Source organism: Drosophila grimshawi, unplaced genomic scaffold (genome assembly GCF_018153295.1).
Source record: "Drosophila grimshawi isolate 15287-2541.00 unplaced genomic scaffold, ASM1815329v1 contig_44, whole genome shotgun sequence".
In the NCBI taxonomy this organism is placed as follows: Eukaryota; Metazoa; Arthropoda; class Insecta; order Diptera; family Drosophilidae; genus Drosophila; species Drosophila grimshawi.
In genome coordinates, this window is record NW_025063240.1 from 21889127 (window position 1) to 21912307 (window position 23181).

Genomic DNA, 23181 nt, shown 5'->3' on the forward strand with positions numbered 1-23181 from the left:
TCCTCCGCCTTCTCCAGCGCCTCATCCGCCTCTTCTCTTTGAATCTGCTGTGGCTGTGGCTGGGGGGCTCATTAAAAATAAATAAAAAGTCAGACTAAAAACAATCGAGCATTTTGTTTGTTGAACAAACAATGTTAAGTCAATAAAGATACACACACATATTGTATAAGTGAATAGATATGGTCATATAAGATATATATATATATGCACATATATAAAAAGGTGTATATTAAGTACAACATTTTAAAGACGCGACTGCTACAAAGTCGAGACCTGGCTGTAAATAGAGACCTGTAAATTTCTAAAGCCAACTTAGGCGCCCGATTGTGCCACGCCCTCTATCACAATAGTATGTATCTAAGCTTTTTGTGCCTAATTTGAGATCTTGCAACAACAATAACGTAAAGGAGAATAAAGCAAATTGTATTTGATTTATTTCGTGCGTGGCCAAAAATAAAAAACGTAAATATCAAAAAAAAAAAAAAGAAAAAAAAGAAAGAAAGACAAAAATTACCAACTTATTTTTGGCATTTATATTTATATTATTAATTTGAGCTGCGCGTGTTGAGTTGTAGTTATTGTTGTTGTTGTTGTTGGTGTTGGTGTTCATTGAATGTGTGTGATTCACTTATTAATCGTTGCCATTTATATTAATATTATTTATTTCGAGCGTTTATGTAATGCTTCTCCTCCGTTTCTCAACAAATTGTTCAACACAATGCCTGCAAGCCCATCCCCTCCCCCGGCACCCTCTGCTCGCTTTTGTTTATAATTAAGCACAAAAAGCGTATTTCTTAATTATTTATTTTATTATTGTTTATTTTTAAATGGGCTACAGACAATTTCCTGCACTTGAAGCGAAACCAATAAAAATGACGCAGCCTTTTCTTGTTGTTGTTGTCTCTACAGCCTTGTTGCTGTGTGTACACACACACACACATACAAATATATATGTATATATATTTATATATATATATAAATAAGTATATGTACATAATATTGAGGCACAAATCTTTATTGAAATGCAAACATCAGCTAATGCTGTATAAGCCATATATAACGCGTTGAGAAAATTATTTTATCGTTCTCGCAAAAAGGCAATTTTTATTTTAATTGCTAGAAAATGAAATTCAACTGAATGCGAGCTTGTTTATGGGCAGTATTTAAACAAGATGTCTATATGGGCGTATAATTTTGTGAATTTCATATGCTAGATGAAGATGAAGATGAAGATAATAATGACTAAGCAATCTGGCGTATACAAGATCGAAATAGAATAAGACCTGCTTACATATACATGTGATAAAGGCTTCCCTTAACTTAGTCAGTTCAATTACTCAACTGATACTTTGTTAAGAAACCAAAATTCTTATGAATTTTCTTAGAACAAAGCAGTTCCTGATGCCAGAATATTTCCTTCTTTGAACCTATTAAAAATGTGCAAATTTGTATAATGAAAAGAAATATATAAAAGCAATTCTGGATCAGCATTAAGAGACGAGGCGGGCATTTGAGACTATATGAAATATAGATCAAAACAAGTTATCATATTGAACACAGTAGTTAACAGGGTATCTGCTCCTCGAGCTGTATCTCACTGAACATTCTAACTAGTTTATCTTCCGTAAGGAACAAATATTATGCACAGTGTAGTCAAGTTTTAGCTCCAATCACAGCACTCAGCGGCAAACACTAAGCCCTGCCCAGCAACTTGCTTAGTTGGTTGACCGGGCCAAAAGCTTTGCTACCAGTGGCTAATTGGTTGCGGCTCTAATGCAAATTTAATTCGTGTGTATTTGTAATTATTTTGCGAAAACCGTCCTGCAAATCAAACTGACAGCTACCGAGACAGAGACAATCGAGCTTTGTGGCCAGACATGCATCAACAATATGTATATACAATATATATATATAACAGATATATATATGTTTATAAGTAGTATATATATATATATATATATACTCGTGTACATTTAGTTTATGTATGTGTATTAATTAGCTTAAGCAAAGCGCGCGAGCGCAACACACGCTTGACCAAATCAATATTAACATGGATACAAATGCAGATGCCGATGCAGATACAGATGCAGATGCAGATACAGATACAGATACAGATGCAGATACATATTTATCTGTATCTGTATCTATAGATGCGATTGCAAACGCCACAAATGGCATATGGAATACTTATAGATACCAAATGACAGCTGATAGAGAGTTCTGTGTGTGTGCGTATAAAAGATGCATGATGCGCTTTGCAACGCACTTTAATGAGCTGCATACGCACTCAGCAAAAAGTGGGTGGCATGGGGTTGCTCAGCTATTGCATGCATTTAGGCGCAGCGACGAAAAAACAATCAAATATGCATTTTAAAAGTTGGCGAGTCGAGGCTCGGCTCGGCTCGAGTCGAGTCGAGTCGAGAGATGTGACTCTGCTGCCCCCATGTGGCATGCACCTCAAACAGCAGCAGACCAACCATATTTGTCTAACCTCGTCGCTCGACACACACACACACACACACACACACTTTAACACACTAACACAGGTGCGCCCCTCTATTTACCCAGGGCCCGAGTGCATGCTGCGCTCTGTTTTAGAGACTATACTCTTCTCTCTCTTTCTCCGTTGCTCTCTCTCTCTCTCTCGCTCTCTCTCTAGGCTATTCAAAAAATTTAATGGCATTTTAAATAAGAAATTACAGAGGCCGTGCATATTTCATAAGATTTTCGTATGGGCTCCGGCAGAATGTTCGACGTTGGCAGCTCGAGAGTTCGACTCTGACTCTGACTATGACTATGGCTATGGCTATGGCTATGGCTCACCTAGCCTAGCTGGGACTTTCCCAAAGGTATCAAATACAAAACAGCAACTCAAACTGAAAACTGAACTGAAACAGAAACTGAAATAGCAACAACAACAACAGCAACAGCAATAGAAACAAAAACTAAAAATGTGTGCGCGACTCCTCGCCGAACAGGCGGGTAAAGAAAATCGTGCCATGGCTATAAAATACTCTATATAATATAAGTTGGACTGCAGTTCATTTTTTTCTTTAGCCTACAGCTGCGAGCCAGGCAATACAGCATATACACCTGAAGAAATAATCAAGCAGAATGCAATTAAAACACAAAAACGTGTACAGACTATAAGAAAAATTAATTAATTTATACCTACTTTGCTGTCAAGATGAATATTCACAAATAAATTTGAGTTTTTATAATGAGTTTATATGAATATTTATGCAACTCAGGAACTGTTTTTTTGTTTAGCAAAGTTGCAACGTCTTTTGCTTAGTGCATGAATAGAAAGTAGAAAAAATGGCAGAGAAATAATAACGCTTGGAATGTGTTAGCTGTAATTCTTGTTTTATACAATATATGGGCAATGGGTTTGTGGGTGGGGTGGGGTGGGACTGCAAGTGGGAGTGGGAGTGGGAGTGTGAGTGGGTTGCGGATTGTGGGTGGGGGGGTGAGGGATGGGTTGTTGCTGCAAAGTTGTGTTACCTTTTTGCATAGCATTGGATTTTGCTAAGTAACATAGCGGCATTCATTTAATATTTATGTCTCTCTAAATATTAAATATTATTTCAAGGCTTTATGCGACTGCACATTGTGTGTGTGTGTGCGAGTGTGTGTGTGTGTGTGTGTGTGTATTACTTATACATATGCATGCAGTTTTTGTGTGTGCTGCTCGCTGCTTGGGCCATTTAAGGAAGAGGCTTTTGGCTTTTGGCTTATGGTGTATTCGATTGGCCGCAGCAGCAGCAGTAGCAGCGCCTTTAGGCAGACTTTCAAATATGCATTAGCTATGCGTATCTGTATGTGTGTGTTAATGTGTGTGTGAATGCGTGAGATCACGTCTAAATGACATAGCATACATTTGTGCGCTTGACCGAAATGCAGCCGTTTCCTGCTTTGGCATTTCGCCTTTGTCCTTTGTCTCTGACAATGTGCCATGTCGTCCCCCATCCTGTGTCTTTGTCCCGTGCCTCGGTATTTACATTCAAGCTCGCTTATTCATAGCGCGAAAACACATGCAACCATATACACATATATATATATATTATATCTATATATATATATATATATATATATTTATGTATGCCCCGCAGTGGCACTTCTGCCTTTGCGCTCTATTATTTAAACTTGCGAGAATTAAAAAGCGACCTAATGCTGTTGTTGACTTAGGTTGTGCATATATCTGTGTGTATGTCGTCTAAGAGGCTATATAAATATTTTTTATAGTCTGTGGGTCTGCTATATATATATAGATATGTATGGATATATCTATCTTTTTTATGGCATGCTTCTAGTCGGGCATAGCATACTTACATATTGAATTAATATTTAATGATTGTGTGCAGGCGTTTTAACACTTTGTAGACAGCTCGTCAACTCATTCTCCCCCTCTCATTTACTCTCTCTCTCTTCCTCTCTCTCTCTCTCCCTCTCTTGCTGTCTCTGTCTCAGTTGCTTGCGTTTGCAATCAGTTGAAAGGACACGCAAGGCTTTGGCCATTACAATTACAAACAATGTGTAAGCTTTAAGCGTGCAGCTAACTGCGGGTGGGGATTGGGCTTGTGGATGGGGCAGCCCGACTGTCGACCATATATCCTCATTATCCTGCATGTTAAAAACAATAAATTACTATTTGCAAAACGTTAATTTTTACTTTGAAACAAACAGCAAGCTACAAACAGCAACAGCAACAGCAACAATAAGCGAGGCGCCATCAAAAGTGGCAAGCGAAAAAAAATTACATGAAAAAGAAACGTGGAGGGAGAAAAAGTTGCAATTTGCAACAACAGCAACAATCAGCAATAACGACAGTTGAGAACAATAACAACAACAATAGCTAAAGTAAATAGCGCAACAACAAAAAGAAAATATAAAAACAACCATAATAAACAGCAACACATTGCAACATTGTAATGTTGCAAGACTTGCCCTTAGAGATGGCAAAGTGAGCGTGACAAAAACAATGCCCAACACAACTAATGCTCGACTAAAAAGTACTCTGTAAAAGATACACAAAGCATAGACAGAAACGAGAAACTATTTGCCTCAGCTTTTCAGTATTCACTATGAGATCGCGAAGGTCGAGAGTTCAACGAGGCTGTTAATGATGTTCAAGCTTATAAGCAGTAAATTAAGATTATTAATGCTTGTGGCTTACATTCGAATTAATTTATCTGACTTCGAATATATTTTGAAAACTGCTTATTTGCTGTTTGAACTTTATTTTGAACTGTTCCAAATTCACAGAATTCATAAATAATAAATAATTAATTCAGTTTGTATAAAATATGTGAAAGTCTAATAAATATTTTGACTTCCTATTTTAATTTGTCAATTCACTAAAATAAGAAATATTTAATACAAAATATATAAAATATGTAAAGATCTTATAAGTATAGCAAGTTATTTTAGTTATTAATCATTTCTTAATTGTTCGAAACTAAATAATTCATTAGAAACAAAGTTACTAATTTTAGTTTCCACTAACAAGTTGCAACCTTATAATTTCATTGCTGTTATTCATTACCTCGTAATTGCTCTAAATAAAATATGAGCAGGTCCTATAAATGTTTCGACTTTCCACTTTAGTTTCAACTACATAATACCATCACTAAGCTGAAACATTTTAATTTCTATGCTGTTTTTCATTGAGTTCAGCCCCAGTCTGAATTCGAGTGCGAGTCCGAGTCTGAGTCCGAGTCCGAGTCCGAGTCCCAAGTTAAGAGGGGTAGATAGACTTGAAGGAATACAAGTGTAAGGGCACCTAGCTTGTGGTATTTTTTTGGGCTTGGCCCTCGCAGACGAAGCATTTGAACTGGCATTCACACTCACACTCGCACTCACACTCACACTCGCACTCACACTCGCACTCGCACTCGAATGCCTGCCCCCATTTTGAATGTTTTATTGTAATTTTAGTTGTTGGTTGTTGGCTGCCGCTGCTGCTGCTGCTGCTGCTGCTGCTGCTGCCAGTTGGCAACACCTGACACACCTCAATGCGCGCTCCACTCAACACTTGCTGTATAATTATTTATTGCATTTAAATTATTGTTGTGTGTTGTATTTTGTATTTTCTGTTTGTTGTTTTTTGTTGTTGCTGTTGTTGTGCTCAAACAAAATGTAACTTTCATTGCAAGTACTCGACACAGACACAGACAGAGAAACAGAAACAGAAACTGAAATACAAAAATACAAAAATACAGAAGCGTAGAGTGAGCTTCATGCATTCGCACTTGATTTTATGATTACTACAATTATTGTTTGCCATTGTAGCAGTTGTTGCTGGTGTTGGTGTTGCTGTTGCTGTTGTTGTTGTTGTTGTAGCAGTTGCATTTAGTGCTGACACATTGCGTCCAAGTACAACTCCTTTACTCAGAAATTGCCACTGCAATTGTATTTTGCTGCCTTCTTCTCTGCATTTCCATACACAATTCAAGCTGCACATATAAATATATATAGACTTGTGTAAAATGCAAGACATAGCATGAATATATATATTTATATATACATAGCTAGAGTCGTAGTAACTCCCCGACCCCTCCATATCCCTCTCCTTAGTCATGCTGCTGTCCTTTTGCGGCTTCACCCTGCGCGAAATGTGTTTTTCACATTATTTCATGAATAATGCATTGGGCTAATATGCATATTTTATGTGAAATTCGTGCAATAAAATACTATTAAATATTTAGTTGTTGCCAGCGCCTCTGTCGCCACCGACGACGACGCTGCCACTGCCACTGCCACTGTCCCTACGACTGCTGCCACCAACGTGAACTCCGTCTCGCGGATACACCAAGGAGTTGCATAGTTAAGCAGCGCCAAAGATGAACAGCAGCTGGGCCCACACACCCAGTTGCCGGCTAAACGCCGGGCTATTCAATTTTTGAGAAACCTGAACAACCGGACAAATGCTATAAATAGTTAGGGTATCGAAAGTCGAAGACGCCCCATAAACAAATAAGATTAGAAGCCTTAATTAAACATATATATTGCATATGGAAAACCCGAAGCTGTCCCATTTTAATATGCCTAACTTATTTGAAAAGGAAATGACATCAATTCTAGTCATATTAATACTTGAAAACAGTACTGATTATCTAGAATATGAAAACAGATTGATCAGAAGTTATAGTTTAATCTATGCCTAATTCTCTTTTTCTATAATCGAATTTTTATTTAAAAAATAAATAAAATAATTGTGAATCAAATACTTATTGAAAATTGATTGATTTTAGACAAAAGTTATAGTTATAGTTAAAGCCTATTTCGCTTTTTCAATGGTCGAATTGTAATATGAAAATATAAAAATCGGCACTAAAATTGTGGTATTTGTAATAATATCGCTATTCCGAAGATGTAATTAACTACAAAATTTGATGATTAATGAAAAGTATATAAAGTTTATGGCCATTGATTTTGTGTGTGGTATATATTTAGTTGCGCGTAACGGTTATTCACTGTGTCTCGCCGACAGAATGGCGACAACAACTTGAGGCACTTTAGAGGGAGAGAGAGAGAGAGAGCGAGCTAGAAGAGACAAGAGACCTCAGGATGTTTTTGGAGCGAGTGTTTGTCGAAGGCATTCGAAGAAGGCAGTTGCCATTTAAATTAATTATTTATTATGCCAAGCATTGCTTCTTATAAAATTAATGAATGGCATGAGCGCAAAAACTATAAAACCGGGCGCAGGACGCGGATAAAAGACGCGCGACTGCCAGCCACAAGCAACCAGACCCAGTCACAGATAGACAATATGCGGCAGGATCAGAAGAGTGGCGGGTGCGGCACTCTGTTCGGCTGGGGGGTGTGCTGGGGCAGCGGCTGGGGGCAAGGCGTGTGCGTGCGGTTGCTTGAGTAATATAAATAAATGAATGAATGAATGAGCGACGAAAGCGGCAGGATCTAAGGAGGTAACTGTTGGCAGGGGGGTGGGCGGGGTGTGTGTGTGTGGATAGTCGAACAGGGGTAGCAGCAGCAACAGTAGTTGCTAGTTGTAGTAGTGAAGGCTACGAAGCAGCAGGCGCACAGCAAAATCAGCAAGCCGAAAGAAACCCGAACTCGCAAGGAATTGCCAAGGAAGTAAAATGGCAATAGAGCAGGTGGTGTTTGGTGATGGTGATGGTGATGGTGGTGGTTGCGAGCAGGGTCAGTGGCAGTGGCAGAGGGGGCTTGGATTGTGGTGAGCAAGTTGCAGACAAGAGAAATAACAAACTTGAGTCGCCGCGCAGTCGTCGTCGGCATCGGCGTCGGCGTCGCAGTCGCCGTAAAAGCACGAATCGAAAATGAATAATAAATAAAGTGTTATATAATATAAGAAATATACTAGCACAGCTAAAAGAGACTAAGAGAAGAGGCAGCCAAATGGGAGTGAAGTAAAAACTACAGGCAAAGTTCTTCGAGGCAGCAACAGCAACAGGGGAGCGGGAGCGGGGAGACGGGCGTAGTTTATAGTGTTGCCTCCCTGCACGGGTAACACTGTGGTGGGTTTGGCTGGGCTCGTGTTGGGTTGGTGTTGAGTTTATGTGCTCGCTTGAAAAATAAAATTAAAATTGCATTAGAATCCAACGGGTTTTCATGGCGAGTGCCAAAAGGGGCGTGCAGCAGGGGCGGGTGCACAACTTGAAGGCTGTTGAAAGGAGGGGATGTGTGTGTGTGAGGGAGGAAAGGGCAAGGGCAGCATGTATCCGAGTGATATACATATATAATTGATATATGTATAAATATATATATAGATACGCGTACACAGGGAAAAAATGGTGAATATAAAAAACAATCATAAGCTAATTATTCAGAATTCAATGGCATAGAATCAAGTTTGTTGTCTTCTTCGAGTTCCCATTGCTTGGTATTCCAACCCTCAGTGAAATTTGTGGAATGCATATTAAGCAAAATATTGGAAAAAAAATAAAGATGCGAAACAGAAATCAATAAGAAATGTTTTTTTTTTTTATAGAAATATTTGTTGTTGGCGCTCGCATAAAAGTAATTAAATAAATTATTATGTGAATGGGGCGTGCACACGATGAGTAATTGGCAAGAACAAGAAGACGATGAGCCGCAGCAGCAACAGCAGCAGCGGCAGCGACTTCAGCAGAGAAGGAAGCAGCGGCAGAAGCAGCAGCGGCAGCAGCGAAGCGCCGCAAATTAAATTAAATGAGTTGAAAGAAAGTTGAATGCGCGCACGCTTCAAAATTTGTTGTTGCCGTTGAATGAGAAGAGCAGCAACTTGTTGTTGTTGCTGTTGTTGTTGCTGCTGGCAGGAAATTGAAAATTTAATTAATTAAACATTTTTGAGCACAACAGTAGCAAGAGCAGCAACAGCAGCAGCAGCAGCAGCAATTCTAGCTATATTTTATTATATATGTATATATATATATGTTGTACTAGGCGAGTCTTATAATTGTTACACTTGGCAATGGAGCAGGCCAAGGGGATGGGGTGGAAGAGGACGGGTTAAAAGGTCGCCATAATGCATTGGCAAGTGACTGGCAAAATTTACAATGTAATGTGACTAATGGTTGCCCCTTATTGTTGTAGCCCCTGATAAATGACGCTAGAATTTGAGAATAATTCGAAATATTATTTGCGATTTAAACTAACAGCTTTGTTCTTAAAATGCAAGTAAATTCAGACACACAAGTATAAAGCAGAGAGGGTTCGACTAGCAGATACCCTAGCTGATGAAAGAGTGTTGAATATGATATTAAGCTTTGGTTAATCCAATCTGTGTTTCTTACCGATCTAAATGGAATTTAACAACTGGAATAAACATGATCTGCGTATGATAGATGATAACTTTTGTACCAAATTTGAAGTCTCTAGCTTTTATAGTCTCAGAGATCGGCGTGTTCATATAAATGGACAGATGCCAAATAATTGAAATAATTTAATGTACTTTTAAAGATAAAAGTATGAACACGAGCTGACAAGAGTTGCCTCGAAGCTATAATCATACAAGGGTTGGTTTTTTCCACACAACTTAAGTGAAGATGTTCGATGAAAAAAACCAGTTCTTGTTTTGTCAGAAGTGTTAAGTAGTTGACCACTTTGTAAGAGACTCGTAACTCATTTTAAGTGATCTTCACCCTTGGGTGTGTGTGCACATAGGCTAGTTAACTACCATGTCAAAGCCTAATTACTTGTTTCACGTAGCTGCCACAAAGGGCACAAACAGTTCTCATTACAACTACAACAACTCCAGCAATGGCAACTTGAGCTTGCCCTGACGCTCCATCATTAACAAAATGCTTAACATAAAAAAGCATTTTTAACGCCATTTTGTTTTTGACGTAACACGATAAGGGGAGGCGGGGTGACGGCTTCTCTATTTTACGTGGCCTGTGGAAATGTATAGAGAACAACAACAACAACAACAAAAAGAAAAGAAAAAAAATTGCTTCCGACTTTTCAATTTCAATTATTCATACATTTTATGACCTTTTTCCTTAACATGCCTGGTCTAACAGTCCCAACAAATCCAATCCAAACATGGCCTGAGCCCCGCCACCCTTCGAGCACCTCGTTTCAAATATTTAAGACTTGCACTAACAATACAATACATATACATATATATACTATATACTATATATATATATATAAATTAGATGTGCTGTTATTTTTTTGTTGGCGCTGCACATAATTTGTATAGCGCTGCTTTTGCCTCTTGGCCATATAAAATGCATGGCTTTGTGCAGTTGGGGCCGCCGCCGCTGACGAGCTCTCTTAGCCTGGCCAGCAGCGCCTGGCCCGAAGTGGGCGGTCAGCAATGAATCCTGCACTGCCTGCATCAATTTAACTTTTTCGCCCAGTCGAATCCTGGGCCTAAGTCGTGAAATTAACTGCGGCTTTTCCCTCATTTATTTAACACTTTTTTTTTTTTTCATTTCTTTCGACGACGTGTTTTTATTAATAAATATTAAAAGCTGTTGCAATTAGCTGTGGCAGGGTAGGTTGGTGCGACCGTAGGGGAGGGGGGCATACCTAATACTGGCTATAAATAAATAGTTGTTGTTGGTTGTTGGCCATCATAAAAATGCTGTAAGACAAAAGTGGGCAAAATGCGAAAATCGTTTCGCCAACTTTGTATACTAATTCGCTTTGACGTTTGCATACCAAAGCGCTTTGGGCCACATTTATGGCATTAATAAACTTTTATGGCCAGCATTTTGCCAAGTGGCCAAAGTGGCCGCCTTTGTGCAAATGTCGCCTTTAAACTGTATACTGTAAACTGTAAGCTGTAAACTGTAAATTCAATGTAAACTGCAAAAGCAGAACGACAGTTTTCCTTATCGGCTCCTGACTTCCTCTTCTTCCTTCATCGTTGCAGGCCAAAATGATTGAGACGAGCGGACACGGCTGGATGGGCGCACCGGCAACAGGCGCATCTGTGGCGGGTAAGTAAGGACAGACTTGGCAGGACACGATACGACAGGCCAGGCCAGGACAGACAGACACACAGACAGTCCTTTTTCCTCTGTCGAGGCTAACCAATTAGCATACTAAGTTTAGCTTAACTTATATATGTATGTCTGTGTTTCCTTTGTCTTTTATTCTTGAATTGCCGCCGCGCCGCCCTTCCAGCAGACAGCTACCAGTACCAGTTGCAGTCCATGTGGCAAAAGTGCTGGAACACCAACCAACAGAATCTGGTGCAACAGTTGCGATTTCGCGAACGCGGACCCCTCAAATCCTGGCGACCCGAAGCCATGGCCGAGGCCATATTCAGTGTACTAAAAGAGGGACTCTCCCTCTCGCAGGCCGCACGCAAATACGATATACCCTATCCGACATTTGTGCTCTACGCCAATCGGGTGCACAACATGTTGGGACCCTCGCTCGACGGCGGCACCGATCCCAGGCCCAAGGCACGCGGCCGACCCCAACGCATTCTGCTTGGCATGTGGCCCGAGGAACTCATACGCAGCGTCATCAAGGCGGTCGTCTTCCGCGACTACCGCGAGATCAAAGAGGACATCAATGCGCATCAGTATGCCAATGGACAGGCACATGGCGTAAGTTAACCATTCAACTTAGCAACTCTAACTTATAAGCAATCAGAAATAAACAAAGGTGTCTTTATGGAACTAGTACTACTTTCTTTAGAATACTCATTTTGACGTATATAAAAACTATTTGAAAGAAGGGACCTTTTTAAGAACAGAAAACTGCTCAGAACTTTTTCCTTGACCAGGTTTACCAACTAACCAAAGGACAGCCAAAGCGTCTTTGTAGTTTCCGAGAAAGCACTGACTTCGGCCTGATGTCATTGAGAGGTCCTTCAGACTTGAACGCAACATGTCCTTCCGAGTTAGACTTGTTTTTCAGAACAGAAAATTAATTTTGAAGCTATAATTCGGTCATTTCCAGAATAATCTCGAAGGGATGCATATTTTTGAGCATTTAGATTGGCATTTTAAACTCATATTTAAACTTTGGCATTCAATCAAGCAATCCTAACACGCATCTTTCTTCCCCTTTGAATGTTTCCATTTTTGATTTTGGTTAAACAGGCGCACTTTGGCTCTGGCAACTCGTCGGCAGCTGCCAATGGGTATCATAGTGCCGCAGTCAAAATGGCGGCACAGAATGCTGCACTTGCCCCGCCAGACGGCAGCAATGCCCTGAGCAGCATGACGGAGACCCTCCGCCGCCAGATACTCTCCCAGCAGCAACAGCAGCAGCACCAACAGCAATCGCCGCATGTGCATTCGATGAACATGTACAAGTCGCCGGCCTACTTGCAACGCTCCGAGATTGAGGATCAGGTGTCTGCCGCAGCGGCAGCAGCAGCCAAGCATCAGCACAGCGAGCGACGCGGCAGCGAGAATCTGCCCGACTTGAGTGCATTGGGTCTGATGGGGTTGCCGGGTCTGAATGTGATGCCATCGCAGCAGGCGCCACATCAGCGCGGAGGCGGTGGCGGCGGTGGCGGGGCAGGTAACGGGGGCAGTGCAGGCGCTGCCATGCATCCCAGTGCAGCCAGCTATGCGCGAGAGTTGTCGCGGGAGCGTGAGCGAGAGCGCGAGATGTCCCGGGATCGGGAGCTGAAGGAGGCGATGCATGCACGTCAGTATGGCAATCAGTCGCGTGGCTCCAACTCCTCCGGCGGCAGCAAATCGGCAGCTGGATCCTCGAGTCGTCCAGGCGCCGCATCCCCCTACTCCACGCTCTATGCGAAGCATGCCAAGGAGCATCCGAGTTACGCGTACAACAAACGCTTTCTGGAGTCGCTGCCGGCGGGCATTGACTTCGAGGCGATTGCCAACGGACTGCTGCACAAGTCGGTGAACAAGAGTCCGCGCTTCGAGGACTTCTTTCCCGGCCAGGATATGAGTGAGTTGTTTGCCAGCGCCACTGATGCAGTTGTCGGAGCTGGTGCCGGTTCTGCATCGGCAGCAGCGGCGGCAGCAGCAGCAGCCGCTGCCTATGCGCCGGCAGCGTTGCGCGAATCACCGTTGATGAAGATCAAGTTGGAGCAGCAGCAGCAGGCGACAGAGTTGCCCCACGAGGATTGAGTGACGGCGACGGCGGCGCCACAAGCGCCGGCCCCGAACTGGATGGGCGGCCCTTTTGAAGAGGCCACCAACAGCTGTAGTAATACATTTGGACTGCTATTTTAAGCCCAACGTTTTAGTGTTTAAATGATAGCCAACTCCCCCCGCCCCAACTACACCCCCGCCAGACACACATCCCCACTAAGTTGCTAACTGGTTTTCTATTATTGATAAATGTAAGTTGTAGTTTGTAAACGGTACGAGTATTAAACGTTCCCTAAGCCCCGCCCCGCCCCAAACCATCATCAGCCCCTTCACCCAACACACTTGCACTTCAGAACTTTCCTGTAAGGATAAGATCTCGCCTATTATTTATATATATATATTATATATATATACATATATTTGCATTTTGTATGCGCCTTATTCTTTGCCAATATCAAAAGAGAAGCAAAACACACACAAAAAGTAAAAATCAGCTTATATTTAAATATATATATATATATATACAGATACAGATATATATATATATATTGATAGAAATACAGTTACAATTAGAGACTTGTGCATTTCTTAAATGTAGTTTAGAGTTTAGTTTAGCTACTCACACACACACACACACACACACACACATAAGCACACATGTGCACACACATGAGCACACTCATATTCACACACACACACACTCATAAATATTCATACACACATTACGCATACGCAATGTTGTCTTTCAGATAAATTAATTAGATTTAGTACATCATAATATTATAATATAATATTTACTAACTAACTACAGCAATTGTATTTCCAAATGTAACTGTAAATAATGTACAAATTTCCATAGCTATAGGGTATATTAGCTATATCGGACTTAGTCTTACGAGCGCACAACTCTTCTCTATATTGTAATAACCCCCCTGCCCCCTTCCTTCCTCAAATTCGATGGAAGTAAATAATGCAAAGTCCCCGCACCCCACTCCCCTCCCCAATAAATAAATACATGGATGCGATTATGCGTATTATATGTATTTGTATTTGTATGTGTGCTAATTTTATGTAATACAAACACACCCACTCACACACACACACACACACCAAATCCCAGTGAGCATACACACACACACACACGAACACACAGCTATTTAAATGCACATGTATTGTATGATGTTCTTTATGAGTGGAATTACCCATGGATGATAATGATAATGATGATGATAATGGTGCATAAATCATTACATTTATTATAATTATTACATATTATTATTATTATTTTAGTTATACCTAAATTATATATACAACTGAAACAGAAACAGAAATAAAAATGAAGAAGTAAATGTAAAAAACAACTTTGCATTGTGTTCTTATTTTCTCTTGAAAGATAAACAATGGAAAAAGTGATTTATAGCCATGGTTAGCGATGATTTAGGATGGTGAGTATTTGTAGGACAAGGAAATTTCAAATGGAATGCAATTTACGACGCTGCCGGCCTGAAGCTGAATGCTGAATCTATTCAACTGTCTGCTCATTGAATTTTCATTAGGAATTCCCAACTCAGTCTTAAGTGCTTGAATTTGGATGTTACCAAAAGCGGGATGGAAAGAGGAACCGGAATTCAACAAGATTTGTGGTGTTGGAGCAGTGAATTGGCCAGTTTATCCCAAGTAAAATAGACCCTAAGGCTCGAGCAGCATTTAGAATGAACTTCTATTGACTTAGAACATAAGCTTACTCCATTTTATTGCCAATTTCTGTGTGGAATGAGAGGTGAAATTCAGGTTATCAGATGTCCTGTTTCCTCTGAGAATTCAAAGAGAAATACTCTTGTTTTAGGTATTCAGCATTGTGATTTTAGACGGAAGATGCCGCAAGATGCTTGATTTCTCATTTAATACGAGATTCTGGCTCTAGATTAATACCACACTTAAAGTTGAACACAATTCTGGCTTAATTTCCATGTTGGTTGCTCACAACAATGCTAAGAGTCTAAAGTTGTGAGTTGATAAATGTGTTGAAGCGTCTCAACGAGATGCGAGTGCTTCGGAGCAAACTTCATCTATTGTAAGCTCGAGATAATGGTCTTATCAAGGAGCAATCAGCTGTTGGTTTTATCTGAGCTGCTGTCATTCCACTGGTGGCATTTGTTGAATGTCTGCTGCCAACTTAATCAAAACAGTTAATATGAAAGCTACAACTTGGAGGCCACACAAAAGACCTACTTTACAGAAGTCCGCAAAGAAGCAGAAATAGCAGACAAGTGGCAAAACCAGAAGCAGAAGCAGAAGCAGAAGCAGAGTTAACTGTAACCAGCCTGTTGCTGGTGTTGCTTGCATTGCTGTGTTGGCACGCCCCCAAAAACAACTCACAAGGTCAAGTGGCAAGTGAAAGGGACGCCAAAGTGGTTGTTGGTGCTGTTGTTGGCTGTTGAAAGAAAACAATTACTCAGGCACTTAACAGCTTAACACATCAGTTTACACTGATGCAAAACTGGGGGTCTTGGCCTGGTCTGTCTCTACAGATGCAAGCTAAATGGGGAGTGGCCAAAGTCGAGTGCGCCCAGAAGAGTGAAAGCCATTGCAAGCAGCAACTTCAAGGATGACTGGGTGGAGGAGGCAAGCAGACATACAGCCAAAGAGCGGGTCATGACAAACGTTCAACTGTTAAGCTCAAGGTCATTTGGTTGGTCAAAAGGAGTTTTGGGGCCAGCCAGCAACAGCAACAACAAAAGCAGCAGCAGCAGCAGTCGGAGTCGGAGTCGGAAGCAAGGTCCTTTGCCTGCTGAATGCAAAAGGCAGCCGCTTGGCCGGCAATGAATGGCAAGTGGCTTTCATCTTGCGAGACACCCACAGAGGCAAAGTCAGAGTCAGCACAGGCAGCAGAGGCAGGCAGTCATGACCAACAGCAACAAGGACAATAATCGCCCTGGCAAAAGGGACGTCGTCGTCGTCATCGTCGTCGTCGTCGTCGGTCAGCCTTAAATGCCAAAGCGAGCGAATGCGACCCACAAACAACTTCCTTCTGGTTGGGAGCTGGGCGCAAGGACTGCTGCTGCTGCTGCTGCTGCTGCAACAGACTGCCTGCTAGCTGCTGCTGGTGTCTGCCGGACGTCCTTGCCAGCAATGCGGCTGTGGTTTTGCCTGCCTGCCTGTCTGGGATTCTGAGGACCGCCTGTATGAGTGTGTGTGTGTGTCTGAAGTTAAGCACTTGCGGCTGCTTGAAGCCCAAAATTCCCGGGGTTGCCTTGCCTCTCAGACAATGAGCAAGGACAAGAACGAGGACGAGAGCGAGGACGAGAGCGAGGACGAGGACTGCTGCCCTATCCATCTTGACAAGTGGCTTGCCGCTTGACTCCGAGAGTCTCACATGTGCCTCTGTGTATGTTTGGGTGTGTGTGTGTGTGTGTCTACTGGTTTTTGGCTTTGGCGCTTAAATGTTTACTACGGCCAGAGAGAGAGAGAGAGAGAGAGAAAGAGAGAGGGGAGCAAGGAGTAAGGCAAAAGATGGCGTCGTTGCGGCGCTGCTCGAGAAATTACAGATAATTTGTTAAATATGGCACACACACAGCATGTGCAGTCGAGGGGGGAATGGCGAGGTGGTTGGGGAGTGGGTCGGAGGTGCAAAAGTGAAAGTGCACACACACAGAGCGAAAAGGGTAAGAAAGAAAGAGAGAGAGAGAGAGAGAGAGAGAGAGTGAGAAAGGGAGGGAGAGGGAGACAGGCAGAGGAAGCCAACCAGGAGCTTCGTCTGGTGCTGCTATTGCTGCCACACACACACATACACAAATCCATGGGGCAAGCAAGCAAGTGAAGTCAACTTGAATTGAGTCGCGTCGAGAGTCGAGACATTCTGCCAGACAACTGCCACAGTATGTGTGCGTGTGTGTGTGTATGTGTGTGTTTGTGAGGCGGCATTCCTCAAGGTTGCTGCTGCTTGCGACATGATTTCAATTTTATTTTAGCCCCCCAATGCGAGTGTGTCTGTGTGTGTGTGTGTGTCTTCTATTAAAGAAATGTGCTCAAGTGTGTGCAAGTATGTGTGAGTGTGTGTGTTTGTGTGTGCTGTCTCGCTTGCACTCAGTGCTGTGTGTGCTGCTCAGCAGGAAGCTGTTGATATGTCGTGTAATGTGGCAACATTATTTGCTTGATTGCTTTATTTTACGCAAAAGGTGTTTGTGGCTTGACACCACACACACACACACACACACACACACACACACACACAGAAGCAGACATGCACACACACACACACACACACACACACACACACAAGTAGACACAGACACATGGAAATTCATCCGACTTTTGCCTTTTGTCGTAGTACGAACATCTTTGAGAATGCTTTTGCTTGAGTCAATGTTTGCCTGTCGAAAATTTGTGTTTATTTATTGGCTCACTTATAGACTGTATTGTCGTCGTCGTCATCATCTCTAAAATTCCAAGCACACCACACACCACACATCCCTCATCTCTCATCCTTTATCCCTCATACCTGGTCCAGTTGGACATTGGCATTGCTTGTGCGTCTGTTGGTTGGCAAATAAATGCAAAGAAAATATTTTCTGTAAATAGCCTTTCAATTGCTCTCTTGCATAAGAAAGCAAATTGTGAGATTTATGGCCAAATACACTTGTGGCTTGGCTTTTTGGTCAGCATACCAAGAACTAATCCTACACCACACACACACACACACACACACTTGTAAGAGAGACACTTGTGGCAACGTGTGAAAGTGTGAATATTCCTTAAGGATGCTTTTGCTTGCATAATTGCCTGTGATTTATTGAGTTTACGGTCTGAAGTGAAAAGTGTGAGGGATCCAAATATCTGATACGAAAGTGAAATTCGAACAAATCTTGTCCAGGCCGGACTTGCAACAGAAAATAGAAAATAGTAAATAAATTACTTTGGTGTGGCATTTTAAATGCTTCCAGGTATTTTTGAAGTTGTTGATTTCTTAAATAAATGCATTTAAATTCAATATGTTTGCCTGTGAAATGCTCAAGGAATTTTTATTGTTTGCTTTTGTTATTTATTGGGTAATTATTGTTCATTGTTGCCGTCTCTTTAGTTTAGTTTCAGTTCGATATTTATGTGTGAAAAGCACATAAAAACCGTGTCAACAAGTTTATTGATAGTTAAGTTTCTTTAATTACATATTTATATATGATTTTACACGTTGACTTCTTGAATAATGGATGTCTTTTTTTTTTGGATCCGTTGCATAACGAAGCTAAACTGTAATCAGCAACTAAAGCTTTAAATCTTTCATGTATTATTTATTTATTTTTTTTTTAGGAATAATTAAGTTTTCTGGCTTAAAGAGTAAGTCGCTTAAAAAAATGGCGAGAGTTCTGTTTAAAACTACAAGAGCACTAGAATAAACAAACAAACAAAGATATATCCACATACACAAGTAACACACACACACTCAAACACACACACACACAGACCAGCACAATATTTTAATTAAAAATTCAATTTTAATCAATGCATTAGCAAAATGTCTCGCTCTCAGCTCTTTGGCTGGCAATGGAAACTGTAACGAGCGGCATCCATTGGGTACAAGGGGATGTGGGCTTAAAGGGGATGGAAGGGGGAATGGTGCAGTTTGCAGGGAGTGAAGGGGGTACAATCCTCTGCAACGGCAGCAGCAACGGCAGCAGCAGCAGCAGAAGGCAGCAAAAACACAAGTTTTATGCGACGTCGAGTTTGAGCATTGAAAAATAATAAAAAAAGAAGAAGAAAATTGCAAAAACAAAAAACGTCTGTTGTATATATGGATATACAACAACAACAGCAACAACAACAACAAACTGTAGTATTCACGATGACGAAAAAAATACAACAACAAAGTTTTGCGCCACTCCAAACCAATAACGAAGGAAAAAATCTATGGAAAGTAGCCAGAAGAGCCAGAACCAGAGCAAGGGTCATAAGTGAGTGTATGTGTGTGTGTGTGTGTTAGTGTGTGTGTGAGGAGACACTAATACATGGGCAACATATGCATATACATATATATACAAACATACACATAGTGGCATGTCTGTAAAATGTGTTGCATTTTTATTATAACTTGAAAAACGTTGATAACTCCGCCTATTTCTAACGAATGTGCGCCACTACGTTACTTTTACGTTAACGTATACGTATCCGTATTCGTATACGTATACGTAATGCTGAAGTAGTCGAGGATTCGAGTCGCATGAAAAAACCATATAGAAAACAAAACGAGAACGAGAACGAGCCAGAGTTAAAAAAGTAAAAAAAAGAAGAGGAACGCAGCGCATAGAGGAATATCGAGTATAGAGAATACATTCGATTGAATTTAATATGCATGCATACAATAGCAAACACACACACAGGACTGTACACACATACACAGATAGAGACATGCAAATATAGAAAGGGGGGGCAGCGACTGGAATTGGAGCTGAGGCAACTGTTGACCCACCAAAACTGGGAGTAGGTATCCAGAAGGCAGCAGCCCAGGCGACGTTGTTTAGGCCGTGATTGTGATTGTGTGTGGGTGCAGCAGCAGCAGCAGCAGCAGCAGCAGCAGCAGCAGCAGCATACTGGTGGGTTGGGGTATTGGTTGGTTGGTTTGTGGACAGCCACTCCTTCCTCAGCATCAAATAGCACAGTGACGCGGTAGCGGCAGCGGCTTAACCAAGAGCGACCAGAAGAAAGGCAAAAGTACAGGCGACAATGCGCCATCCAGCGCTTTAGGTGCTTCCCTTCGGTCGGCTGGGGAGGTGGGGGGGATGTATTTAAGGTGGTACAGGCTTACAAATTTGGTGGCCAGTTACAAGCTACAGAATATTAATTATATATGTTGTATAAGGCTGGTTAAATGCTACAGAAACATTTTGTGACCAGTGCGAAGCAAGAAAATAATATATATTATTATTATATGTGTAAATATTATATATGAAATCTTTATTGACCATAATTTTCGACTCATAACTATATTAAAATTAATTACAATATAGTATAAATTTATGAAACTCTAAATATGAAACGCATTTTTCATATTTACTCGTATTTAAATAATGTTCAAATTAAGTAGAATATTATTCAGCTACAGCTGGAATAACAGTATTATAAATATTTTATTATAGATTAGAGATACCTCTTTAAAAACTTGTTGAAATCCAAAGACAGTCTCTGAATATGATTTGACAGATTTAACTCAAAATCTGTGAGTGATATTGCCTCTTAGCGATATACTCCCTTGATGAACACAGCATTATAAATTCAAAATAAATATATAAAAAATGAAAATTCATTTATCAATCCAATTAAATATTCAATGCTGCTTGTAAATTATATGGTCACATTTTGTGCAGTGCATTTTATCAATAGACGACGCATGAGGGGTGTGCACACACACACACACACCTACACACACACACACACACACTAGTTATGCTGAGTGTTGTTCCTCGTCAATGTGGACAAAGTTGTTTGGGAAGGAAGGAGCTCGTTGCTGGGGTCCAGAGACTGTGTGTGCCCAGTGCCTGTGCCTCTTTCGATACCTGCTGCTGGCTAAGTGCAGCAGCAGCCAGAATAGACACAGACCAACACACACCCACCCACACACACACATATGTATGTGAGAGGACACATTGATGCAAAAGCATCAAAAGCCGCACCCGCTTCAGCAACAGCAGCAACAGCAGCAACAACAACAAGTGGTAGGGGCTTGAGGGTGCCACAACAACCAGGGAGCCACAGCTGTCCGTCGTAATAGCCATAGCGACGCGGCCTGATGATGATGACGACGACGGCAACGGCAACGGCGACGATGACGATGGCGATGGCGGCGACGACGATGGCCGAGGGCAGAGAAACTGACGAGGAGACGAGAGAACTCACGACGGCAACAACTGACTACAACTACGAGGCAAGCAACAACAACGACGCCGAATTCAGTTCCGGACGCGTGTGCGTTCCCCTTTTGTGTCTGTGTGTGTGTGTGTGAGTGTGTGTGAAAAAGGATGGGAAAAGTGCAGGCACATAACTTTTGGGTTAGGCAGTAGGCACAGCAGAGCACAGCACAGCTCAGCAGAGCACAGCGTTGCCCATTTGCGAAAATTTCTAATATGTAAAATGTTCAATAGAGAAAACTAGTATGTATGGCCACAGGACATACACAAGAGATGAGACAGAGATAGGCAGAGAGACAGAGTGAGAGAGAGAGAGAGAGAGAGAGAGAGAGAGTAGGCGGGAGTGGGAGAAAGAGAGAGAGGAACTGCGAGAGTGACTGGTAGGCATAAGAATTCTGGACCAGAACATTGCGAAAAACAAACTAAAAACGAAAAATGGCAACACTGCAGATATATGCACATACACACATACACATACGTGTGTGTGTGTGTGTGTGTGTGTGTGTGTGTGTACATATGTGAGGATTGAAAAGTATGGCAAAGAAATCGCCGCCAAAGGCGAGCAACTGTATTCCGAGCATTGGCAAATTTTGTGCCTAGGCGCAGGATGAAACGCACATAAGGATGCACTCTGCGTGTGTGTGTGTGGTGTGTGTGTGTGGATTTGGCTGCCATGAAAAGTGAGCCGCAGCAGACGAGAGAGCCTGTACTCAAATGACAAAAACCTAATCACCCATTCGTCATATCACCTTGGCTGCATTAATGCAGCGAGTGAAAGAGGCAGGCTGGGCGGGGTTGGCGGAGAGCGAGAGGAAGAGGGATGGGAAGGGGCAGGGTGTTGGGTATAAGATTTCCATGCTCTGGAGATAACGAGATGCGGCCTTTGATCGATGGATGGGTCCCTCAAATGCGTGGCTAATGTCAGAGCTGCTGCCACAGCCCAGCATTTCAATTAGGCGCCAGGCAGCATTACTTTCCAAAACCAGAAACAGAACCACAATTCTGCGAAAAGACACCCTCCCTCTCCCTCTCTCTCTCTCTTTATCTCCCTCTAGCTCTCTGGCGATGGCGGGGGTCAAAAGTCCACGCATTGCGCAATAATTGAGTTTTCATCAAAGTGCAATCAGGCGAAATTTTGCACACCGAGCGCGTTCTTAACTAAAAGCCTGGCCAAAAAGGATGAGCAGCTGGATGAGCTAAAGGACCACGGCAAATTGAAGGTCCGGCTTTTGGACTCTTGCTCCACTACTGCTGTTGCAGTTGCAGTTGCAGTTGAAGTTGCTGCCGCAGGGCTTGCTTACATGATAGATGCTGCAAATGCAGCGCTATAAATTTGCAACAGGATACACAAATACAGACAGAGAGGCAGCCAGCCGGCCGGACTACACTGAGAGACAACAACAAATTTACTACGCATGATTTTTTAATAAATTAATAAATAAATAAAATAATAACTTATTTTTAGCTGGCAGAAAACTTTTAAGGTAAAATAAGATTGCTATGAAATTTGATCAATGTTAAAAATTAAGCAAAATGTGTTCAAACTTGTGTTGCCCTTTCTGATTGTGTCTGTTTTTGTTTTGTTTTTACTACGCCTGCACACCTTAGAACCAATTAATTTGCTCAGTGTATGGGCCTAGTCTAGGTCCAGTCCAAGTGGAAGGCGCCGAAATGGTGGCATAAAATAAAATTTAATTAGAAACGTTGGCATGGCAACCATAGACTGGGCAAGAGAGCGAGAGAGAGAGAGAGAGGGAAAGCTGTTGATGGATCCTCGGCTATGAAAT

The 23181-nt window shown here is 41.8% G+C and overlaps 1 protein-coding gene across 2 annotated transcripts in view; it reads left to right on the forward strand.

Moving 5' to 3' along the window:
- LOC6558463 (protein bric-a-brac 2) overlaps positions 1-13988 on the forward strand; it is a 37712-nt gene extending 23724 nt beyond the window's left edge. The window contains exons 3-5 of one of the 2 annotated variants that reach the window (XM_001983258.2): positions 11345-11411; positions 11599-12029; positions 12528-13988. In XM_001983258.2, the coding sequence (XP_001983294.2) occupies positions 11345-11411; positions 11599-12029; positions 12528-13532 (1503 nt within the window). In that variant the 3' untranslated portion in view covers positions 13533-13988. The remainder of the gene's footprint in view (positions 1-11344; positions 11412-11598; positions 12030-12527) is intronic. The other variant, XM_032743002.1, reaches the window with a different exon arrangement.
- The last annotated feature ends 9193 nt before the right edge of the window (positions 13989-23181 follow it).